General features: G+C 40.6%; 1 protein-coding gene across 4 annotated transcripts in view; it reads left to right on the top strand.

Moving 5' to 3' along the window:
* The window catches only part of WDFY3 (WD repeat and FYVE domain containing 3), a 145,969-nt gene that overhangs the window by 88,986 nt on the left and 38,982 nt on the right, over positions 1-18,001 (top strand). For all 4 annotated transcript variants that reach the window (XM_079306951.1, XM_079306950.1, XM_079306949.1 and 1 more), the window contains exons 14-27: positions 337-514; positions 2,370-2,584; positions 3,731-3,843; positions 5,169-5,400; positions 6,930-7,030; positions 7,758-7,976; positions 10,101-10,282; positions 11,384-11,615; positions 12,249-12,409; positions 13,580-13,691; positions 14,089-14,279; positions 15,747-15,899; positions 17,490-17,563; positions 17,672-17,833. In XM_079306951.1, coding sequence (XP_079163077.1) covers positions 337-514; positions 2,370-2,584; positions 3,731-3,843; positions 5,169-5,400; positions 6,930-7,030; positions 7,758-7,976; positions 10,101-10,282; positions 11,384-11,615; positions 12,249-12,409; positions 13,580-13,691; positions 14,089-14,279; positions 15,747-15,899; positions 17,490-17,563; positions 17,672-17,833 — 2,325 coding nt within the window. The remainder of the gene's footprint in view (positions 1-336; positions 515-2,369; positions 2,585-3,730; positions 3,844-5,168; positions 5,401-6,929; positions 7,031-7,757; positions 7,977-10,100; positions 10,283-11,383; positions 11,616-12,248; positions 12,410-13,579; positions 13,692-14,088; positions 14,280-15,746; positions 15,900-17,489; positions 17,564-17,671; positions 17,834-18,001) is intronic.

The following is an 18,001-nucleotide window of genomic DNA, read 5'->3' as shown; positions in this document are numbered from 1 at the left end:
GGAGCAATGGTAGGTCTCTCTCACTGCAGTTGTGTGTTGCCACTGCAACTATAATAAAAGGAGGGAGGCCATAAAAACAAACTCTTAAGTTCTTGAAACCTGGGGAAAACACTTCCAAGTTCAAAAAATAGTTGAGAAACTGAAACCTCTCAAGGCTGTCTTTAGGGAAACATGCCCAACAGGTTTGAGAAGAGGAACACTTGTTCTGTTTAACTGAGGGAAGAGAAAGGAAAAGGGAATAATATCTATAGACCAGTACAATCTTAGAGCTGTTTGAAAAATGCAGAGCTCATAATAGCTGGGTGTTGTAACCATGGGATGTTTTCTGTCCTGCAGGCATGCATATCATTCTGTTTCAACACCTCCTGTTTGCCCTCAGAAAAACATAGCTGATGTGAAACTCCAAACAGGACCCACATCCATACAAAGCTCTGATGCAGTCATTATTCACCCTGGTGCTATGCTTGCAATGCTGGATCTTCTGGCCTCTGTTGGATCAGCTACACACCCAGAGGTAGGGGAAAAGAAATGTGTCTGAAGCTTTGAAAGTGGCTGGGGAGAAGGATGGCTGTGGGAAATAGGAAAGCTGATGATGTCCTCTCATTTTGTGCTGAAAATTAATATATTTCACAGGTTGAGTTGAATAACTGATGGCATAGAAGTCTAATAGGAATTGCTTTATTTCATAGACTTTCTTTTATTTATCTCTTTCAAATTCTTGGTAGAAATGTAAGTTTAAAGAAAGGTCTGAAGTGGCCATCAGATAAGTTTCCAAGCATACTACAGTACACACAGAACAGTTGTGAGATCAGGCCCAGCCAGCATGGCTGTATGAAAGGCAGGTCCTGCTTAACTAACTTGGTCTCCTGTGGCAGGGTGACTCTCTTGATTGATGAGGGAATGGTGGTGGATGCTGTTTACCTGGATATTAGTAAAGCTTTTGACACTGTTTCCCACTGCATTCTCCTGGAGGAACTCTGCTTATGGCTTGAGTGGGTGGACTCTTTGCTAGGTTAAAAACTGGCTGGGTGGCTGGGCCCAGAGTGGTGGTGAATGGAGTTGCACCATCTGGCAAATGGTCACCAGTGTGTTCCCCAGGGCTCAGAAGTGGGCCAGTTCTGTTTAGTATCTGTATTGATCTGGACAAGGGAATCATGTACATCTTCACTTAATTTGTGGATAGCACCAAGTTCAGCCAGAGTGTTGATCTGCTGGAGGGCAGGAAGGCTCTGCAGAGGGATTGGTTGGAGGACAGGCTGGATTGATGAACTGAGACAATTGTGTGAGGTTCAGCAAAGCCAAATGTTGAGCCCTGCTCTTGGGTTGCAACATCCCCAGGCAGTGCTACAGGCTGGGGAAAGAGTGGCTGGAAAAGACCTGAGAGTGCTGGTCTACAGTGTGAGCCAGCTGTTCCCAGGTGGCCAAGAAGGCCAGTGGCATCCTGGCCTGGATCAGCAACAGTGTGGCCAGCAGGACCAGGACAGTGATCATCCCCCTGTACTCAGCTACACCCCAAGTCCTGTGTCCAGTTCTGGACCCCTCACTACAAGAAAGGCAGAGGAGCTATGGAAGAGTCTGGAGCACAAATCCTGTGAAGAGCAGCTAAGGGAGTTGGGGATGTTTAGCCTGGAGAAAGGGAAGCTCAGAGAGATTCCTCAAGTCTCTAAAACTACTTGAAAGGGGGTTGTGGAAAGGGAAGGGACAATCTCAACAAGTCAAAGAAGTGAGAGTGTGAAAAGAAATGGCATCAAGTTGTGCCAGGAGTTTAGGTTGAATATTAGGGAAAATGTCTTCACCAGAAGGGTTGTTAAACACTTGAATGGGCTGCCCAGGGCACTGTTTGAGTCCCCAGGCCTGGAAGTCTTTAAAAGATGTGTAGATGTGGCACTTGGGGACATAGTTTAGTGATGGGCTGGGCCAGGCTGGGTTAAGAGTTCAACTCAGTGATTTTAAAAGATCTTAAAGGTCTTTTCCAACCTAAAAGATTACATTTATATGTTAAGTTACTAGGAGTAGCTTAATAGTCACAAAAAGAGTTGCTAGTTCTCTCTAAGCTGGCTCTCTTTGCTGGTGAAAAGTAGAACTTAGTTTAACTATTCTTACCTGAATTATTGTTTTTCTTGACCAGGGTTCTGGTAATCCTTTGTCTAACTAGTTACCCTTTTTTATACAGAATGTTTCTTCACACAGACACGTGCATACACACCCCCCTGAAAACACACAGATGTTTAAGTATATATTTAAGTATAATTAATTTTCTATATTTATTGCTAATGGTAGTTTCTTTTTTATTATTATGTATAAAGTTTTTCTTCCATTTGCCTCCTCAGTTTGCACTTTCTCAAGCCCTGTGCTGTTCTCTTTTGCAGCATGCACTGGATCTCCAGCTGGCAGTGGCCAACATCCTGCAATCCCTGGTGCATACAGAGAGAAACCAGCAAGTCATGTGTGAAGCTGGGCTCCATGCACGACTTCTGCAAAGATGCAGTGCTGCTCTGGCAGATGAGGACCACTCCTTGCATCCACCACTCCAAAGGATGTTTGAAAGGCTGGCCTCCCAGGCTCTGCAGCCCATGGTGTTGAGGTCAGAAGGATAACCCTGAAGTTCAGTGGACTGAGCCCTGCAGCCTGCACTGTCCCTGGCTTGCAGTGATAGAGAGCCTTAGTGGCCTGATGGGGTAGTGATAGCACAACATCCCATTTTATTTCTCATCAAATAGATTGTCTCTTGATAGAGAGAGACTTTTTACCAGGGCCTGTAGTGAGAGGACCAGTGCCACGAGTTCTAAACTGTAAGAGGCTCAATTTAAATTAGACATGGGGAAGACATTTTTTTATAGTGGAAGAGGTGAGACACTGAAAGAGGTTGTGCAGAGAAGTTGTGGATGCTCCATCATTGGAATTGTTCAAGGTCAGGTTAGACAGGGCTATGAGCAACCTAGTGTAAGTGAAAGCTGTACAGCTCACAGCAGAGGGCTTAGACCCAATGACCTTTAAAGGTCCCTTCCAACCCAAACCATCCTGGGATTCTGTGATCTCAGCTGTAAGAGGAAATTTAATTGCATTATCTCCTATGGATCACTGGCTGGCTGAACTGCAGCCAGGACAGCTGCTTGGTTCCCTTCAGTGAGATATAGCTGTGTCAGAAGGGATTCTGCAAGGAGTCCTCTTGCTGATAGTCACATTACAGGGTCTTAAACTTCCTTAAGCATAGACACTGATAGCCTGGGTAGCTCTATAGAGAGATACTATAGTTATCTGTAGATACAGCTGTGAAATGATTCCCCCAACCAAATAGGACACGCTGGTAAAACAAAGCTGAGGTCACTTACTTCAGCCTATAAACTGCCTCTCCAGAAGATTCACTTGCTGAACACACATCATCAAATGGCCTGATGTTCTGCAGGATGCAGCAGCCTTCTGCCAAGTTTTTAAATGAAGAAGAGGGAATTGTCACCATTGCTTTATTTTATGATAAATTACTTCATAAAAAATTCTTCATTATTTAAAATAGTGCAAAATTTTGAAGGCATGTGTTCCAAAATTAAATAGTTTTGAATGGATCAAATATGTTATGGATCATAGTAATGCATTGGTTTATTTTCTTAGTTAAGTTATGTTTATTGCAAGCAATTACTGCCTTTTTTTTTTAAGTGCTAATAGATTTGGTGCCACTATAGACAAATAAATAGAGAAAATGACTTCCACATTTTTTTATTCTCTTTTTTAGGGAATTTTTACGGTTGGGAAATCCTTTGAATTGTGGAGCCTGGGACAAAAAGCTGTTGAAACAGTACCGAGTGCACAAACCCAGCTCACTGAGTTTTGAACCAGAAATGAGAAGTAGGTGCTGAAGTGCTAAAAATGTGTGTAAATAATGTTTCACTGATATCCCCCAATTGCATACCTATTTACATTTTTTAGATAAGCATCCATAAAAACCTAACTTTACCCCAGCTATGTATGAATGTGAAATCATCAGAACAGTTGGACTAGAAAAGTTCTAAAAGCAGAGGGAATATAGTACTTATATTGAATATATATCCAGCAAGGTAACTATAGGTTTTCATTTTAGGAACAGTAACTGTTAAATATGGTGGTAGTTTGTTTTTAAATCTTGAGTAGGTTCTGCATTTGTAGTTATTTAACATTATTTTTTTCTCAGCCACTTTCATGTGCACACCACAAATCATTGTATCTGTGTAGTATTTCTTGTGGGTTCAGTAAGGTGTCAGATAAAATCACTGCTCAATCTTCTATTATTGTCCATGAGTTGTAGCGCTTGGGAATGGCTATTCATCTAGTAAAAGAGAGTCTCAGTAAATTATAATACAAAGAAATTGTTGGAAAGTTTCCGAAGCATGAGGTATCTATTTCTGTGTGTCAGTTTGGTCATTGTGTGGCTGGCTGTAAAATATTATTAAAAATACTTTAGTTGAAATTTTTGTATTATTTAGAAAGAAACTAGAAAGTATCTTAGATGATGCTGATTAAGCATTAAATCATGAAGTAAATAAAATAAATGAACAGAGTTTGTTTTATTATCGTAATTCAGTAAATTTTGGAAGAAAGGAGAAGAAATTCAGTTTATTTCTTGGCCAGTGCTTTGTTTATTTATATATATGTTTGCATTAGGGTGTTATCACTGGGAAAAATAAACAAGGAAAATTATGAAAATGTGAGTCTAGAAAGTTTTTAACCTAGGAAAGAGAATTCAAAGCTGTCTTCTGAACCACCACAATTTATGTTAAATTGCCTAAGCTAAGTTTACTGAGCTGTTCTGCTTACTAAGAGCTCTGAGGATTCTAGCTCAGAGTTAGTGCATCTGAAGAGCACAAAGCAGAATTTTCCCTGCCTGTTAAATCAGGTAGCAAGAATGCATCTGAAGAGGAGCCTGTGCAGAAAGAACACTGTGCTGATATTGGGTAATGAGAGAGCCTCTTTGCTTTACCACAACTTTTCCTTGGCGTGTTGCACGATATGCTCATCTTCCTGCCTTGCTGTTGAGCTTTTTATCAAAGCAATGCTGCCCAGCTCATTATCTTTTGACAAGCTGAACTGGCTGATGATGACTGACAATCCAGCTATTCCACTGGACTTGAGGTCCAAAGAAACAGCCTGGAAATGCCTGCCTTTAGTAACACAGTGTTTCTTGGCTTTTCCTGTAGATAGCATGGTCACCTCCACGGAGGGCCTGGGTCCCGACAGCGTCTTCGGCGCGCACGAGGACAGCCACTACCGGATAAGCAGGAGCCTGCTGAAGCCAGCAGAAGGGAGCACAGTGCCCCTGACCAGAGTCAAGTGTTTGGTGTCCATGACAACCCCACATGATATCAGGCTCCACGGCTCGTCGGTGACGCCGGCGTTCATCGAGTTTGACACGTCCTTGGAAGGGTTCGGGTAAGGTCCCGCAGAGCTCTCCGGCAGCCTGGGGCACGGCGCAGTGTTGGCTTGCTTCCTGCTTTTCCCAAAGGAGTCTTGTAATTTTTAATAGACTCTTTGTGAGTAAGGAACAAATGAACTCTTTGAAGAGGAGAAAGGAATGCTTCAAGTCACATAAATCTCCACTTTATCATTCATTAGTACCTTGATAAAAAATGCTTGCTTGGCATGTGTGAAAGTGCAAAAATTAATTATGTATCATTGATAGGACCCTCTCAGTTCTGGGTTTCACATCCTTTTTAAAACAGAGGAATGCCAACATACCTTTGAAGTGTTGCTGGGATTTATGTATGACATTTAGATGGCACAGGAATTCTGACACCCACTTAAAATTGCTGAAGAACATGAAAATGTGGAAGTGGGCAAATCAGAAATGCAAATAAACAGACAATGCAGATATGATGAATTCAAATAACTAAAAAAACCCCAATATTACTAACTGGAGGCATAGTCTGGATATCATGCTTAGCTCATTTTTTTTCTTTTAGCACCACTTGTTTTTCTCTCTCTAATTAAACACCTGCTGAGTGAGGCACTTTATGAGGATCATGTAATACGATTTAACTATTCAGAAGATGAAAACATGACACCATTCTCAACATGTGTTAAAGGAAAGTGTTTGGTCTCTTTGGTTATAAAAATGTGATAGAAAAACCTGAGTACTTGGGAGCTCTGCTGCTCTCTACATTGTCTTTTCAGCTCTGCAATGCAAGGATGCAGCTCCTGTTTTCCATGTAGCCTTAATATCCAATACAGTCAGGGACAGACTTTTTTTTTTTTTTTTTTAATTAAACAAATATTACTCTAAACTGCGTTCTACATCCTTCATAAGAGAAAAGAAAATTGTCTGGACCAAAGAACTTGAAATAGGCTGCCAAAAGGAATTTTCATTGTGTTTGCTTCAGAAAATTTGTGGGTGCTGGTAACATGTCCAGAAGTATCTCACATAATGCAGCTGTGACTTCTTGTAATTTCAGCAAGTCAAGTAAGAAGGCTTCTATAATAAATTTTAAAAAAGAGTTTAAGAACTTTTCTCCTTACATTGATTTCCACTGGGTCCACAACATCAGTAGCTGTTGTAAGGACCAACCATAGCTAAGTGGGTGGAATATGGTATTAGTGTGAGAGCATACTTTTTTAAGAGCATCATTGTCTGCAGTTGTTGATCCTGTAATTATTTAGCTGATCCAGTCTCTTTAGAAGGTTCAGAACAGCTCAAAGGCTGCTGCAAGATGCAGGTGCCCACAAAGGAACACATGGGCATGACTCTGTACCTTCACACCAAAGGTGTATACTGCCAAAGCTCTTTGTGCTAGAGATAATTTAGATTCACAGTGAGCAATCTTGAGAATTAATTCCTATTTTTCATTACTCCATAAAGTCACAAAGCATATGTGCATATTTTCCTAAGCCATGTTTTGTTAGTATTGAACTCCACTTCCATTGACTTCCATAAACTCCAGTGTGTTGCTGCTCTTGTTTAACAGCTGCCTGTTCTTGCCAAGCCTGGCTCCCCACAATGCACCTACAAACAATGCTGTTACTACAGGGCTTGTGGATGGCGCCGTCGTGAGCGGGATTGGAACTGGTGAGTAATCCAGTATGACTGGTAACAGTGCTTTGTATCTGATGTTTAGCTCTCTCAAACTTCTTGATTAGCCATGAATGATAGTATGGTGTTGGATGCTGTGCACTGGCAGTCAAGAACTTCTTATGTCTTTTTTGTGTCTGTGTTTCTGTTGCACCCAAGACAGTGAAAAGCAATATGAAATATAAATGTGTGATTGCTTTGAAATGCAAAAGGCTAAATTGTAATCAGCCAAGGGGTATGAATAATAACCCAGTTGCATTAGGGAAAAAGTTGAGGTAGTAGTGTGTAGAGCATAGGAAATGTGGAATGAATTGTGATGCTGTACTTGTGACTTCATTCTGCTGAATTCTTGACTGCATTTATTACAGGTGTAGTTGCACACACCATCACAAAAGCACATCTAAATTGTAGGTAATTCATCCTACAGGAGTGTTGTATGTTGTGGGATAAACTGAATATAGTCATTTAATTTAAAAAGTTGTTAAGTCTAAAAACTGAGGTAAACACTTACTGCAGTAAGATTGTATTAGTGGGAGCATCCTGGGACATTAAGTGGAGTTAGATGTATGTGGTAGAGAGATATTCCCTCAACAGAGGCTTCTTCAGTCTCTGAGAAAACGTAGCTGATATTAGCTGAGCTGATATAAAAAAAGGAACAGGATCAAGTAGGTATCCTAAGTACTACCTACTGCAGCTATGTAATGGACTTTCTTTTTCTTTTTAGGTGAAAGGTTTTTCCCACCACCATCTGGTTTAAGCTACTCAACTTGGTTTTGCATTGAACATTTTAGTGCACCTCCCAATACGCATCCCGTGAGACTCCTCACTGTAGTGCGGCGTGCGAACTCCTCGGAGCAGCATTACGTCTGCCTTGCCATTGTCCTCTCAGCAAAAGACCGCTCGCTGATCGTTTCAACTAAAGAAGAGCTGCTTCAGAATTATGGTGAGAGTTGTGCCACTTCATCAGCTAATGCTGGCAATGTTGCAGACATGCAACAGCAAGTTTGTTTTAAACCCAGTATCCAGAAGAATTATGTTCTGCTGGAACTTTTGTTGCTGCTCCGCCAGTTCCTGATGGGTTTTGACAATGGGAAAATGCAAAATGTAAACATTAATTTATGGAGCTTTTATAATTTCCAAAGTAGGTTTGATGTCTGTATATAAAAGAAAATTTTTTGCCAAAACCCCAGGTATTATGTATTCAGGGGAGGGATTACATCATTGATTTTGAAAGATTTTGCCTTTGATTTATCTTGTGTCATTCATTTTAGATATCACCCCTTGAGGTCTTGAGGTGCAAATTTTAACTGTCTTTGCTTTGAAGAAGTTTGGAAATAGTAAACTAATAGGTTGAAGGCTTTTAAAGTCTGGATAGTCCCAGTACTGGAAAGTTTTTTGAAGGCAGTCAGTCATTCACTTCATGTTTTAATGCTGTGGTCAGTTTTCAGAAACAGTTTAGATCTCCATTCAGTATCTGTGATCAAAGGAGGAATTATCAGAGATGTAGGGAAGATCTAAGTGAAGCTGGTGATCCCACTAAGTTTGCTAGACAGAGCTATCTGTGCACTCAGGGGCTTGAGGATGAGCTGTCTCCTGTCTCCAGCCTTGTCCTCCATAGGAGCCTGCAAAAGTGGTTGGTTTTGACAGGCTGTTAAACACTGAGTCTGTGGAGGAGCTGAGAGGAGCAGGGCAGCCTTCTGCCTGTGTTTCAGGCTTAGCTCTTCACCAGACCAGCCCAAATGGTTGTCAAAACCTGTTCCTGCTTCTGTTCTTTACTTTTGAGTAGGCAGCACTAATACAACTGTTCAAAATACAACAATTCATACAACTGTTATTATTAAAAAAACCTCCCACAAACAGCTAAAGGGACTGTTACCATAAAAATAAGAAATAATCTGTAAGCAGACATTCACAAGCTGCAGCAGTTTCTCTTAGTAGAAGTTAGATTCAACACCTGAAACTTGAGAGCTGAAAACCCATAGTATAAAGCAGGAATTAAACCTCCTAAATTACAGAGGTACTAACAGTGCTTTCTTTCTCAGAGGACTAAACTCTTAGAGAATGAAGCAAGTCTATCTTCACATTAATTGCTTTAGCCTGCACTAAAGCTATAGTTCATATACTTTTAGTTCAGTGAGTACCTATAATCAAACTCCTGAAAGAGATTGGATTTGAAAGGGCTATGTCAGAGAAGATCTGAAGGTGTCTGACTATAAAGACTGTTTTTTAATTGAACCAGGAGACTTTGCTTCACTTAAGTGCTACCCTGTTGTGTCTAAATCATAGTTGGTAGTTTACTGTTGAGTGCTGAGCAGGTAGGAACCTGAAGAACTGTGCACAACATGGGGATTGGAAGTGCTGACAGTTTCTTGTGAGAATAAATGGGGTGATTTAAGGACCCTTCTTGGGAGCAAGAATTGTGCTCAGAGATGTTTGGCTGAGAAAAAGAACTTGAGATTATTTTTGTATCTGAACGTTAGTTCTAAGTCCTCTGCTTTTAACATTTTCCTTGTGCTGTTTCTAAAGAAATGAATGTTCTCCCTGTGCAGGCAGCTGTTTTGGTAAAAGGATTAATGGTTTCTTTTCCTTCAGTATGAAAGAATGAAGAGGGCTCTAAAAAGTTCATGGTTTCTGTTGAAACATTCCCTAGGTTTTAGGGGGATGTTTTTATCTTTTTTTATCTTTTTGGGATGGCTTTTAAGTAGAGTAAGGGTCATTTTTGTGTAGCAAAAGTGGGAATAAAAAGTCTGCAAGTATGGGTATCATCATCTCTGCAGTGTGAGAAAAGTGAAAAATAGCTCTGTGGGTTTGGGGAGACATCTGTTGTTTCCTAGTGACTCCTGCTGTAGAAACTTCTTCAGGAAAACAACAAAAGATCTTTCTGTGTCATGCATGGCAGCATGAGAAAATAAAAACTTTGGCCAGCTAATAATTCCAGCTAAAATTTCAAAGGGAAGCGAGAAGGTGAGAAGTAAAAGACAATTTTCCAAAATCTGAATATATCCTGAGATTTTCAAGCTCTTATAACATTTCTGCTGGTGCCCACTAACTGGTGCTTTTCCTTCAGTTGATGACTTCAGTGAGGAATCATCATTTTATGAAATCCTTCCCTGTTGTGCCCGTTTCCGCTGCGGCGACCTCATTGTGGAGGGCCAGTGGCATCACCTAGTTCTGGTCATGAGTAAAGGCATGCTGAAGAACAGCACAGCTACACTCTACCTCGATGGACAGCTGGTCAACACTGTTAAGGTAAAATAAACCTTTAAATCATCATTTTTACTGATTGGAGTGATTTTCCTCTCCCTGTGCAGTAAAAAAAAACTTACAAGAATTTTGCAAAGGTCAATATCTCAAAGTTAGGTGGAAGAAACTGCAGTGAGCAGTGAGGAGCACTGTGGACCTGTCCACTGAGTACAAAATATTCCCAAGCTGTAACAGATATCCAGACATCACTTAACACCTGGCAGGTGTGGGCTTTGAGGGATAAAGCTTAACCTGATGTAGGGTTTAAAGAGCTAATGTTACCGTACTGCTGCAGGTAAAACAACATATTGACATTCAGAGTTTTTCTCCCAGTATAGGTCCATTTACATATTGGGGTTAATAGTCTTCAGGTTTTGAAGTCCCATCCTCTTAGATTTCTTTTTTCAATTTGCCACTTTTTATACTTGAGCGTAAAGCTTCAACAGTGTCCTTGATTCTTGGGCTGAAAAAGAATTGTTTTGTCTAACTAAACTGTGAAGAGAATTTGCTACCACTTTATGTGAAGTTCAGAGTCACACACCAATGCAATGCAGAATCTAAAAAATATTAAAGCTAATACTTAAGACATCAGCATGAGTATGTCTGACCCTCTCTCTGGCTATGCATGACTATGTTCAATAGCTGCTTACAATTTTTTTACAAGGTAAATAGAAAAAAGCCTTTTGAGGTTGTTATTGTTTTTATATATTGCCAGGATCTTAATCATATATTCAATTGTTTGAAAAATCTTGCTGAATTTAGTTCATCACATTTGCACTTTAGCTTGAAATGGTGTAATTTCCAAAGACTGGGAAAGACAGCACTACTTTGAGCACCCTGTCTTTAGAATCAAGATACAGCCTCTTTAGGCAAAGAATTCTCATGTTCTCCTCCTGTGTTTCCATACACACCTTCATCTTTTGATAGCCACTTCTGGTCTTTGCATTTCCATTCTGTTTAATGTTCTTCACCGTCTAGTTCAGTACAGCATCGAAACACCCTGTGTTACACGGCAATCATTTGATACCTCCCCCAGCTTGCAAAACCATTTTTGGACACCATACCCTTGCTCCTTCACTAACTTGCCTATGTTTTGCTCCCTCCCAGCTTCACTACATCCACAGCAGCCCCAGTGGCTCAGGCTCTGCCAACCCTCCCGTGGTGAGCACGGTGTACGCGTACATCGGCACGCCGCCCGCCCAGCGCCAGCTCTCCTCCCTGGTGTGGCGCCTGGGACCCACACACTTCCTGGAGGAGGTGCTGCCTGCCCCAGGGGTCAGCACCATTTATGAGCTGGGGCCAAACTACGTGGGCAGCTTCCAAGCTGTTTATGTTCCATGTAAGTACAGGGCAGGTGGCACCTGGTGATTTGGGATGGAGTCTGTGTGTGTGTGTGTGTACTGGCAGGGGAGGTGAGACAGTATGCAGGAGCAGGGAGGGAAAGCTTGCTGCTCGTAGGAAGATGATTAGTAGCTGCTGTTGAAGAGGATGATAGAAATCCAAATTCTTGTGTGAGATACAGTAGAAGTGCTTGTATTCCTCACTTGGGTTTTAAACCAGTTAGAAAGGCTTAAAGCTGTCATTATTCATAGTGTATGCTATGTTTATCTGGAGAAAGTTATATTAGAAGGGATAAAAAAATGTAAAGATATGATTATATATTGTCTTTGAATCTTGCAGCTCTCATACCATTCCAAGACAGCTTTCCTATCAAACTGTAGTAAAAAGCCAATTATCACAGGGAAAGATGCAAATTTTCCAAATGCTTCTCTGGTTTTTGATTGCTTTATTTTCCTTCAGAAAAAGGAAAGGAAAGTTTACAGCCCTTAGGCTGGACAATGTCACATCACAGTTATTTGCAAAAATCTTCCTTTTGTACCTATTCTGCAGTATAAGTTGCTTAACATTTTACTCTTCAACTTTAAAAAAAAGTAATGCTGTTAGTGAAGGGAACTTCTATTTTGTCTTTAAGGTAAAGATTCAAAGTCCGAAGGAATCAATCCATCTCCAGTATCTTTGGTACCAGAAGAGAAGGTCTCCTTTGGTCTCTATGCACTGTCAGTTTCTTCATTTACAGTGGCAAAAATAAGGAAAGTTTACAACAAGTTGGATAGTAAAGCTATTGCCAAGCAGGTACGTTGGGAAATCAGTCTGTTAATGTGTATGACTTTTTCCTTTCTTTTAACTTACTTCAAGACAATCTGCTCAATGTAGCCAGGAACAATCTAGTCCAATCCCCCTCCTGTGGGCAAGGACACCTTTTCACTGTCAGGTTGCTCAAAGTGCAGACTGACCTTAAATACTTCCAGGAACTGAGAACTCACAGCTCCTCTGGGCATTAGATGACCAACCTTGGGGCCTTCTGTGGTGAGGTGACTGCATCAGTGGACAAGGGGAAGGTTACAGATGGGATTTGTCTGGGCTGCAGTACAGCCTTTGACTTAGTCCCCCACAACACCTTTCTCTCTAAATTGGAGAAAGATGGATTCAGTGAGTGGGCTGTTAAGATGGCTAAGAGAGTGGTTGGACAGTTTCAACCACTGGGTGGTAGCCAATGGCTCAGAGTCCCAGTGGAAATTGGTGACAAGTGCTGTCCCTCAGGAGTCCATGTGGTGTTATTTAATACCTTCATTAATGACAGAGAGGGATCAAGTGCACCCTCAGCACGTTCACTGATGAAACTAACTTGAGTGGTACTGTTGACACATTTCAAGGACAGGATTCCATCCAGAGGGATCAGATGAGTTCCAGGGCTAGGTGGGCCAGAGAAGTGAGACAATTGGAGGTTCATGAGGTTTAACAAGACCTAGTGCAAGGTACTGCACCTGGGTCAGAGCAGTTCCTGGTATCAAGCCAGGCTGGGGATTAACAGATTGAGGGCAACCCTGCCCAGAAGGACTTGGGGTTGCTGATGGAAGAGAGACTGGACATGACCCAGAAATGTGCACTCAGCCTAGAGAGCCAAATGTGTCCTGGGCTGCATCCAAAACACCATGGGCAACAGGGCAGGGAGAGGATTCTGCCCTCTGCTCTGCTCTGGTGAGAGCCCACCTGCAGGGCTGCATCAGCTCTGGGGTCCCCAGCACAAGAAAGGCATGCACCTGTTGGAGTGAGTCCAGGGAAAACCACCAAGATGATCAAAGGGATGGAACATCTCTAAGAGGAAAGGCTTGATCTGGGTTTCTTGCATGTTACTCCTGATCACAGCAGGGAAATTCATAAGTTAGGAATTTTAGGCTTGCATAAAAAAACCAACCTCTTCCCTTCAACCCCTGCTTTTTTTTTTTTTCTTATTTTCTTCAGCTGGCAATTTCTTCTCATGAAAATGCCACACCTGTGAAGCTGCTACATAACTCAGCAGGGCATTTGAATGGACCAGCACGCTCCATTGGTGCAGCTTTGATAGGGTATTTGGGTGAGTTGAGCACTTAGGAATTATTATGGTTTAGAGTTAATAATTGCTTGTCAATAAGAACTTGGATCTAGAAGATAAATCATGTGTTGATGAATGCAATGATGCATCATATTTATTGAACATTTTTATATTTTATGGGTATATTATTATCTTCTTTGCTCACATGGGATGCTTGTTTCAGTTTATGATTCATCATTATGAAAATGCATTAAATTACTTTACCTTAGGTTATAAACTATTGTTCTGTATTTCTTCCACTTCTTCTGAGGTGTCATAATTCTTCTAGTAACATTCTTTTTATAATTCAAGTAATGCTAAAATAAAAATTGCTTTCACGATTTTTTCTTGCAGAAATTAGATTTGAATATATTTTAATTCATTTTCTGTCTGTGCTCAGGAGTAAGAACATTTGTCCCCAAACCTGTTGCCACTACACTGCAATATGTTGGTGGGGCTGCTGCTATTTTGGGACTTGTAGCCATGGCATCAGATGTGGAAGGGTTGTATGCAGCTGTGAAAGCCTTGGTCTGTGTGGTAAAGAGCAATCCACTGGCCAGCAAAGAGATGGAAAGAATCAAAGGATATCAGGTATGTAAAAAATGGCTTAAAACAGACCAAGCTGATTGAATTGAATTTTACTGTTTGTCATCACTGTTCCCATGGAAACCTCATGTTGTGTTGTAACCTGAGTTTCTCTTTTAAAGTTTCTTGAGCTCCTGTTTAATTAGCATAGATGAATTATTTAGGACTTCTTTTAAAGGAGAGGGTGAAAAGTTTTTTGCTAAGCTACTGTGCAAATTTAGCAGCATTGCTGAAACTGAGCCTTCAGTAACAGCATGGAAGAGCACAACTATCAAACTTAAATGATTCTTTTCTTGTGATTTTGAATCCATTCCTGCAAGCCTGGGAGTTTTTCTCTGATGTGCCAGCAAGAGAGAGGATAAGGACACATAAAAAAAACCCAAACAAGTGGACTCCTAGAAGCATCCTTTTAAGGAGATGCACAGATTTTGTACTTAGTGATGCTGTTTCCTTTCAAGCTGAAGACATTAATTCTCCACTGGGATAGGGAAAAGGCAATCAGTTATGCAGAAGAATTGGTTGACTGATTTGGAAAGGTTTTCACATGAGCAATGCATTTTATGTTTCTCATGGAGGCTGCTTTATTGAAATGGAAAGTTCTGTGGTTTGGGCTATGTATTTACAAACCTTGTAATGCTAATGCCTGGTGCAGTTAGATCAAAACATATCATTCCAAGGAGCCTGGTGCAGACCTTGGCTTACTGTGGCCAAACAAGTCTAGACAGTGTCACCCTTGTACCATGAGTAGCCAGTGGATCATCACAAATGACCTTACATTCCACTGGTATTGACATCAGCAAATAGTATGGTTGGAGGGAGGTTCCCAGAAATCTGTGTTTCTTTAGTCTTTCCATGAGGAAGGTAAAGCTGAACAGGCCAGAATGTTGAGTGTTTAAACAAGTTTACTTTAGTAGACAAGAAACTGGAACAGTAATCTGGCAAACGGTTCTTTCCCAGCCCAGATTATAAAAAGTTAGAGCAGAAGTGGGGACTGCAGTCACACCTAGGGGACTGAAGCATAGCAAGAAAAAAGAGGCTTATTCAGATTTATGTTACTTTCCTTCAGTGCCAGAATATCTCTCATGTGGGCATGCAGTGCTCTAGGCCTGCTCCATTTGTCTGCCAGGTCCATGTTTACTGTCCAGGAACACAACTGTCTGAGGATGTGCTGCCTTCAACTGGGACTGACTGCCAGAGAGCTGAGAGGGGTGTGTGTGTCCCTAATCCTCAGGGCCTAGATCCTGTCTTTGGTGTAAACAGATATTTTATGAGCTGGAGAATGTCCTTGATATGCTGCTTTTGTAATGAGCTGTGATGCCACTTTCAAACTTTTTCATCAAGAGTATCAACTAGCAGACATTTTTTAAGGGTCTTCTCAAAAGGGACACAGACACTTCATCTGTTCTCTTGCATGCTTAGACAATATTGCTGTGTGTTCACAGGATTGATTCCTTTTCTGTTTACTTGTTCAAGCTGCTGGCAATGCTGTTAAAGAAGAAAAGGTCCCTTCTGAACAGCCACATACTCCACCTGACCTTTTCCTTGGTGGGAACTGTTGACAGCGGGCATGAGACATCAATTATCCCAAATTCTGCTGCCTTCCAGGACCTGCTCTGTGATTTTGAAGTATGTAAAGCTGTACAGAAAAGTGATTATGATGCTGGATAGTCATTAAGTCAGATGCTGATAGTGTACCTTAAATAGTCAACAATAACAAATTAGGCCATTATCCTGAGAACTTCCTATTCCTTGCATAGTACAGTGAAGCAGCTGAGCAACAAGATTATTGGCAACTTTTCCTGCTGAAATGGCTTGAATTACTGCACAAATAATGGATGGGTGCCACAGGTGTTTCTGCTTTCTGTTGTTTTAGAAGATAATATTCTGTAGTTTTCTGTTCATCAATTTCTTTTCACCCATGTCTTCTACTTTAGTACATATAGCAATGCATGAAAAATGCCATGATAATAAAAGTAGGAGGTAAGCTTTCAACATAGCACATGGTAATCACTTTATCTTACATATCCTGCCAGGTTGGTAGTAAGGGAGTTAAAATTCTGCTTGCATGACCTGTGAAATACTTCAATGTTGTGTTAAAGTCAGGAAAGCAGCAAATTTCAGAGGGAAATGCTAATGCAGTAGAGGCTGATAAGAGCTTCCCAAACTTACCCTTTTGTATGTGCTCCTTTGGCATTATCTGTACCTGACATAGACTGAGTAAAAGAATTCTGACCACACTTTACATTTAAAATAAAGAAGTAAAAATCGTACTACTACTGCTAAGCCAGCTATAAAATGCTGACTTAATATTGCAAGTCAGTTTTGTACAAATGGCTTAATAGACTCAACCATTTCCTTTTTTTAGATGTCTGTTTGAGTATTTCAAAGCACTCCTGGAAACCTTATTTAGCAAGAAACTTTCCAAAAGTCTGATATTTTGGCTGAGGGTTTTTTGGGGGGGTTTTTTGAGTTTTTAAAGAATTATTTACTTTATTCAGAAATCAGTGATCCAAACATTTCGCTTAATTTGGATAAATTGGATGTTCTTACTCATGCAGAACAGAGAAATTAAAGGATTTGTTCTCATCATTTTAAATTATAAGATTAGAAGAAAAGCAAAAGCTAGAAAGCTTTTCATTTAAGCCAATTTTATACACCAGATCACAAGTATTAATTATGCTTTGTTCAATAGCAAATCACTTTTAAGATTTGCAGCTGTAACTGTGAGTTCTCTGGCCTTTTTATCTTCTATTACTTCTATTGATTGAACAATTGATACTTTGAGTTTTTTGGTAGAGAATTTAAATAATTTCAGTGCAGGCAATTTTGGGTAAAAATTAAAATCAGGGAAGACTTTGAGTTTAATTTTGGTGGAAGGTAGTAAGTTAATTTTATGAAGACATAAACCTTCACTTAAACCAAATAAATTTAACACAGCCTTGTAAACCCCAATAGCTACTTAGGAGTTATTGCATTGTTTGTTTAAAGTTTGTACAGAAAGACAGTGTGTGACCTTTTGTCTAGATCCCTTTAGAAGTTTTCAGCATGTACCCTTACAGAGAATATTTTTGGAACTCGTGTAGTTCCTTGTGACCAGGTGAACAGTCATGTATAGGAATGATTTTAATCTCTTCATAACCTTTTATTTATTAATGCTTGTTTTTAACCTGCAAGTCAATTTGAGTACAAAAAATACTATTTTTTTCTGTATTTCAGGTCTGGCTTCATGCACCCTATGAGCTTCATCTGTCATTATTTGAACACTTCATTGAACTTCTCACTGAGTCGAGGTATGAACTGATGCAAAGCTAGTAATGAGATTTACAGGATTAGGTGATATTTAGAGGATTTTGAATTTCCAATTTTAAATGGCCATCTCATTTCTTTTCTTCTTCCAGTGAAGCAGCAAAGAATGCCAAGTTAATGAGGGAATTCCAGCTCATCCCAAGGCTGCTGTTGACCCTTCGAGACATGTCCCTGTCCCAGCCCACTATTGCTGCCATTAGCAATGTGCTGAGCTTTCTGCTTCAGGGCTTCCCCAGCAGCTATGACCTCCTCAGGTAGCCCAGCCATGGATAATTCTGTATTTCTTGGTTCTGTTGCCTTGGTCAAAAGTACTTTGTGGTCACACTGTTGAGGAGTGTGTGACATGGAATACTCATGTACTGATTATTCTTTTCCCCCTCTATGAACTGGATTGAAGTAGACATCAGCAATATGTTAAAGCC

This window comes from Erithacus rubecula (assembly GCF_903797595.1).
Source record: "Erithacus rubecula genome assembly, chromosome: 5".
NCBI classification, from domain to species: domain Eukaryota; kingdom Metazoa; phylum Chordata; class Aves; order Passeriformes; family Muscicapidae; genus Erithacus; species Erithacus rubecula.
Note: the sequence above shows the minus strand (reverse complement) of the source record. Positions and strands in the feature narration are given on the sequence as shown.